At 36.3% G+C, this 7,651-nt stretch overlaps 1 protein-coding gene across 1 annotated transcript in view; it reads left to right on the top strand.

Annotated features, from left to right (window-relative positions):
- The window catches only part of LOC106878814 (polyamine-transporting ATPase 13A3), a 164,533-nt gene that overhangs the window by 53,934 nt on the left and 102,948 nt on the right, over window positions 1-7,651 (top strand). The window contains exon 2 of the mRNA XM_052970914.1: window positions 504-589. Coding sequence (XP_052826874.1) covers window positions 504-589 — 86 coding nt within the window. The remainder of the gene's footprint in view (window positions 1-503; window positions 590-7,651) is intronic.

Raw genomic sequence — 7,651 nt, 5'->3', positions numbered from 1 at the left:
TATATATATATATATATATATATATATATATATGACATGCTTCTTTCGGTTTCTCTCTGATAAATCCATTCTCAAGGCTTTTGTCAGTCTGGAGCTATAGTAGAAGATACCTGCTCAAGGTACTATGCAGAGGGTGACCCTAAGACCACATGGTTCTGAAAGAAGCTTCTTGACCACACAGCCATCTCATTTTTATTTTTGCTGGTAAAGTTCTACTCTCTATCTCTCTGTGTTTCTTTGTCTCTGTCTGTCTGTCTCCCCTCTTCTAGCAGTCATATTTTGCATATTCTTCTGAGTCAAGGGTTGGAGCACACGACAGGGTGTGTCTATATCTGTTCGTGACTACATAGGTACCTAAAACAACAAGCAAAAGTGCAGTATGAGCTATTAAGTCATACTCACTTGCAAGTGATGGCCAAGCTACAGCACAATGTTTTATAATGATTTCCTTTGTTTCTTTTTATGTCTAGTTTGTTTCATGTTTGTTTTTTATTTCATTACAGATGTCAAGATTAATCAAGCTATATTTGGGCTGCCCCCAATGCTGCCCGATAGGGACTATATCAATGGCAATGAGGAAGACCAGATGGTTTGTATTTCAATCATTAGTCTATGACTATTCCTTGTTTAGCTTTGACAAATTTTCAGTTGTTTGCTTTAAATAAAAATTTAAAAAAAGAGAAAAATAAATTATTGTAGTCCTTAGAATTTCCTTGCCTCCTAACCATATGGTTCCAGGTTCAGTCCCACTGTGTGAAACCTTTGCAAGTGTCTTCTACTATAGCCTTGGGCCGACCAAAGTTCTTGTAAGTGGATTTGGTAGATAGAAACTAAAAGAAGCCCATTACATATGTCATCATCATCATCATTTAATGTCCATTGTCCATGTGGGCATGGGTTTGACGGTTGGACCAGAACTGGCAAGTTGGAGGCCTGCACCAAACTCCAGTCTGATTTGGCATGATTTCTATGGGTGGACACCCTTCCTAACCAACCATTTTACAGAGTGCGCTGGATGCTTTTATGTGGCACCACCACAAGTGCTTTACACCACCAGAAGGATCGGGCTCAACATTTCTGGTGTGGAGTGTGTGTCATTGTGTCTGTGTTTGTCCCCTACCACTGCTTGACGACTGGTGTTGGTGTGCTTACGTCCCTGTAACTTAGCAGTTTGGCAAAAGACACTGATAGAATAAGTACCAGGCTTCTTAAAAATACTGGGATTGATTCATTTGACTGAAAGTTCTTCAAGGTGATGCCCCAGCATGGCCAGAGTCTATTGACTGAAACAAGTAAAAGGTAGATTTTACTATCCCTGGTGACTTTTGTTAGAAACACCATATTTTTAATATCTCTTGGAAATATGAACACCATATACTGATGCTTTAGGATTTGATTGTCCATGTGCAGGACGAGGGCCTCAGCATGTTCTCTCCACTAACCATGTGGAGACTGAAAATTTGAGCTTGAGATTATATTGGTTTGATGAGCCTACACTGTCACACTGGCTCAACATGGTTTGGCAGAGGGATATAGTTTTTATATTCATAGCCAGGAGTAGTTAGATCAATTACCATATTTCTGTTGAAATGTACTGCCTTTGTTTTAATTAATTTTGCAAATAATAAAGAATTTAGTAAAATAGCTTTGTCACTATTAAGTTGCTGTTTGTTTAGAACATAAAATAACATGTGATTTTGACAGAAAGTTCCAATTTAGATCACTAAAACTGTTAGTTTGTATCATAGAACCAGGAATGGTCTTAGCTGGGTTGCTAATCAAAGCCCATATGGCTCCAGAGAGTTCATATAAGATTTTTGTGGAGTCCACTCGACAAAATAGTAAAATTAGGGATCCACAATAATACTCTAAGGGCCCTGAAAATATTTTGCTTTAGATGTATGTATCAGTATATATTGCAAGAAACAGCTAGGTTTCTTTGTTGAGTTTTGCTTAGTTCAACTTAAACAAGTTAATGAGTGAAAAACAAAATAGGAAGTTTGAAAGAAGTTTCTATAAAACTAGTTTTGAAGCAAAAAACAGCTATGGTGGTCCACCTGAATAAAATAGTGATCAAAGGGGTTTATAGATAAAAAAAAATATAGTTGAGACGTCCCCAAGTTAAGGTTTTTATTCATTAGTTGAAACAATAGAAGTTCATATGACTCAAGTAAATCTTTAAATATCTCCTCCCACCCCTGCCTCTAACCAAACTATGGAGCAGGATTGTAATGTGTCAAGACAACTCTAAGAGAAGCTGTTTACTATACCAGTATTTACCCCTGCCCCCACCCTTCTCTCTCATGATAATGAATTACTTATCTCCTACAATATTATATAAAAATGTTTATTTGTTTAGCGATCTTACATTTGTCATGAAGAGTTCTAGAAATGTTTGAGTTTGTAACAAACAAGGGAGCTCAAATGCTATTTTTAACACACAAACATCTAGACTATAAGTGGTACTTATCTTTCTCTTAGGTATGGCAGAAGTACAACATCTTAACCTAGTAAAGAACACAAAGAAATTGCTGTGCCCAACAATCTTAATCTTTGGCTTTTGTAATCTACGGTTTTAATTATTCTTCAGTTTTAATACTTTTGCATTTTTATGAATAAAATTTCACTATGAATAAAATTTCACTATGAATAAAATATCGAAAACCTGAACAGAAAAAGTCACATATGTATTATCATGTCACATTAATAATATGAAATCACTAAGGCAGCAAGCTGGCAGAATCATTAGCATGCTGGGCAAAATGCTTAGTGGCATTTCGTCCATCTTTATATTCTGAGTTCAAATTCCACTGAGGTCAGCTTTGCCTTTCATCCATTTGGGTTTAATAAAATAAGTACCAGTGAAATACTGGGATCGATGTAATTGACTTAACCCCTTTCTTGAACTTGCTTTGTGCCAAAATTTGAAATCAATATTATGGGATCTCCAAGGTGGGCAAGTTAACAGGATTGTTGGCACGCCAGGCAGAATGCTTAGTGGCATTTTGTCCATCTTTATATTCTGAATTTAGATTCCACTGAGTTCAGCTTTGCCTTTCATCCTTTTGGTGGGGTTGATAAAATAAGTACCAGTTAAGCAAAGTTTAACTTGCTGGGATTTGAACTCATAATGCAAAGCTCCAGATCAAATACTGCAAGTCGTTTTATCCAACATTTTATTTGAGAAGATATTCTAACTAAAAATCTCCCTTCTGATAATGTATTAAAGGCTGCAAAATAAGCCCTTGTACCATGTTGTAGACACATTAAAACCTTTCCTCTCTATTACAGAATATTTGCACTTTTTATTGTTGTTAGTTCATCATCATCATCATCTTCACGATATATTTATTTAAAAAGTTCAACAAATGTTATTAACGAGAAACCCAGAGCAGCTGTTCATTTACTGACAGATTAATTACTGTTATTATCTGTTTGTGTATGAGACTGGCTAATTCTGTGTTCATTAGTCACATACCACTCTATTCAATCATTGTACTAGTCAATAGGGCGGTGAATAAACACACACATTTTATGACCAAAACTCTAGGACGACTTCAATAAAATATTTCTTTTTTGTTCAACTCCTTCCTTGTATTATTGTTCTTCTTTAGAACTCTTCAGTGTCAAAATGGCTTTGGTTGTCAAGAATTTCATTATTAAGATTAGTATCCAGTTAAATATATGCTATATAACCTTACAGTATAACTTGACATATCCTGGTCTACAATATGTAGGTACATATAATGTCACAACATTATATCCATAAAGTGTGTGTGTGTGTGTGTGTATATATATCTTTACAATGTTATATAACTGTAAAACATGACATAGCTATGTCTACAACAGGTACATATAACTATTGTAGTTCATTGCCTATGAACTCATAAGAGACGGACTGTAGCTGAGGAGGACCTTTACTACAGACTAGTTATTGAACAGGTCAGCAGAAAAGGGACTTCCAGTTAGGTGACAAACAACGCCTAGGATTGAATGGCAGATGAAGTCCTCTCTCACATTGTAGATGATTAACACAGAATAAACAACACTTTAATACATTCTCATTTGTGATTAATTTTAATGTTTTGCTTAACAAAGTCTATACTGTCACCATTGTTTTAACATTTACTTTTCCACGCTTGCATAGGGCTGTTGGAATTTGTGTATATAACTATACAACATGGTATGACTAAAACATGACATAGCTATGTCTACAACATGCATATATATATATATATATATATATATATATATATATATGCCTGGAGCATATATATGTCCATTAGAAAGGACATCCAACCATAGAAATCATGCTAAATCAGACTGGAGTCTGGTGCAGCTCTCTGGTTTGCCAACTCTGGTCAAATGGTCCAACCCATACCAGCATGAACAAATGATGATGATGATTTATCGGTTTTAACATTCACTTTCCTATGCTCACATAAGACATGGAATTTGTCAAGACAGATTTTTCTATGGCCAGATGTCCTTCTTGCCACTAACCCTCACCCGTTTCCAGGCAAGTCAGTCAAAAAGTGAATGATTTGAGCATAGTTATATAGGAAAGTTGGTTATACATCATTAGATGTATACCTGACTTTCCTATATAAAATTAAGAATATAAACGGAACGCTGAACTCCAGACTATCAACTTAAACAACATTTATTCAGTTGGTAAATATATACATCTTTAGCTCTTGTTGTTACAGCTTCTGATTGTGTGAGCATAGTTGTTGGGACGTTGTTATGTAGGTGTAAGCGAGCTGTCGAGTGTAAGTCCGAAAGATGGTGAGAGACAGCAAAAACACGTCCATGCTCAATCGCTGGCCAGCAAGAAAGAGAATGAATTGAGCGGGAACGCTTGGTTGTTTAATTCTACGCATGCGTGAGACTACGCATGCGCACGGCGTTACTACAGTTACAAACCCTTTTGTTTAGAAAGATCATGCAACATGTCAGTTCAGTGTAAGAAACCCAGTTGTGCTTTCATGGTTGACTGCAAGCATACAACATGGCCTGTATAGGTAGTGAGGCTGTTGTTTTGTTTACAAACAGCAAATGCACATAATAACAAAGCAAAAAATATGAACTCATTCACAGAAATGTATGCATGCAAGACACATATACATACATTCATGTATAATATATATGTATGTGTGTGTTCTATATAAGTTGAGAAATGGTTATGAATGAAAATTCTGTAAATATAATTATAAGCTTACGCTTATAAGCATTCACCATGTATTGGCTATAGAAAATAGTTTAATATTAGGTCATATAAGCTCTTGACAGAAAAAAAAAGGTTATTAGTACATGTTGGAATTGAACCCACACCTCTTATTTTCATAAGTGCTGGTTCGATTCCCACAAGTATTAATATCCATTTTTTTTTTGTCAAGGGTTTATATGTCCCAATATTAAACTATTTTCTATAACCAATATACAGTGAATGCTTATAAGCTTAAGTTTATAATTTTCAATGTATGGAGAGAGAGAGAGAGAGGTAGACAAACAGACAGATGACATTGGAGCTCAAAAAAGCCTTGCAGCTTGCTATTTCTCTGTTGAACTGTCCAGCCCACACCAGCATGGAAAGCAGTCATAAAATGATGATGACCATGTTTGATGTAGATATATATCTGTCTACCAATTTCACTCAGAAGGTATTGCTCAACCCATGGCTATACTATACTATATATAGTATACTATATATAGTATAGTATTCTTTTAGTTGCCTCAGTCATTTGACTGTGGCCATACTGGAGCACCACCTTTAGTCAAACAAATCAAACCCCAGGGCTTATTCTTTTTAAGCCTAGTACTTATTCTATCAGTCTCTTTTGCCGAACTGCTAAGTTATGGGGATGTAAACACACCAGCATCGGTTGTCAAGCGATGGTGGGGGAACAAACACAGACGTACAAACATATACATACATATATTTAAATACACGATGGGCTTCTTTCAGTTTCCGCCTATCAAATCCACTCACAAGGCTTTGGTCAGCCCGAGGCTATAGTAGAAGACACTTGCCCAAGGTGCCACACAGTGGGGCTGAACCCGGAACCATGTGGTTGGTAAGCACACTCCTGCACCTAACAATATTCTTGCAGTAGGAGCAAACCCTTTACTATGTATTTCCAAAGTGAATTTTGTAACATGTATAAAATTATAAAGCAATATTTTGGTATATGTATATGTGCGCAACTAGTATCATCATCATCATCATCATCGTTTAACGTCCGCTTTCCATGCTGGCATGGGTTGGACAATTTGACTGAGGACTGGTGAGACCGGATGGCAACACCAGGCTCCAATCTAATTTGGCAGAGTTTCTACAGCTGGATGCCCTTCCTAACGCCAACCACTCCGAGAGTTAACAAAATATTTCTATGCATATAGTATGTACCTTGTATCAATTTAAATATATAACTGGTAACATAACAATACAATTCGTATATATAAATATACATGACTACAACATGTGTGTTTAACTATACAACATTATATACTATAAAGCACGACAGCTATATCTATAACAAGTGTAAGTTCATATTTTCCCTACTCTTTGTGTGTGTTGGCTGTATGTAAACAATGGCTTCTCAGAAGGGTGTTATTTGTTTACATGTCCTTGATATGTTGCATGATTTCTCACTATCATCATCATCATCATCAATTAATGTCCATTTTACATGCTGGCATGGGTTGGACTGTTTGACCAGAACCAGCAAGCAAGACCAGAGCCAGCAAGCTATATCAGGTTCCAGTTTGATTTGGCTTGGTTTCTACTGCCAGACGCTCTTCCTAACACCGACCACTTTACAGGGTGTGTTGGGTGCTTTTACTTGGTGCCAGCATGGGTACTTTTTATGTGGCACCAACGCAGGGCTCTCACAGACCAATCACCTTTAGTGGCGGGGAGCGGCATTAACAATTCTGTTGTGGAGGACAGATCTTGTGTCTACAATATTGCATAACTCTATATCATCTTCAGGAACAAGATCGCTATGTTTCATTATGTCTTGCTCTCAACTATGATTTGAAACTAGGTTATAGACTAGATTTGCCGGAAACTTAATGTTTTGTCTTAGTGAGACAAATATTGATTTTTAAATGATATTGATTTTAAATAATATAAAACGACAGGCTTTCCACACTGATTATAACTACTGAAACATTAATCATCTGTCTGTAATCTTACTAACATAGGTGACCCCCACCCCTTATACACACACACCAACAAATATATAAATTTGATTAAATGGAAACTAATATTAATACATAGTATTAGGTGCAGGCATGGCTATGTGGTTAAGAAGCTTGCTTCCAAATCTTGTGGTCTTGAGTTCAGTCCCACTGCATGGTACTTTGGGTAAGTGACTTCTGCTATAGTCTCAGGATGACCAAAGTCTTGTGAGTGGATTTGGTGCATGTGTGCTCGTGCACACATACGCACGCACATATACACACACACTTGCATACATGCACATATGTATATGTGTGTTTGTGTGTGCCCTTTCCTATGCACTACATGATGAATGGTAGTAAATGAGCATCATTACCATACAAGCAAGGTTGTTTTGTGAAAAACATGTCTAGCTATGGGGGAAAAAAGTATATATATATATATATATATATATATATATATATA

Source organism: Octopus bimaculoides, chromosome 9, assembly GCF_001194135.2.
Source record: "Octopus bimaculoides isolate UCB-OBI-ISO-001 chromosome 9, ASM119413v2, whole genome shotgun sequence".
NCBI lineage: Eukaryota > Metazoa > Mollusca > Cephalopoda > Octopoda > Octopodidae > Octopus > Octopus bimaculoides.
Note: the sequence above shows the minus strand (reverse complement) of the source record. Positions and strands in the feature narration are given on the sequence as shown.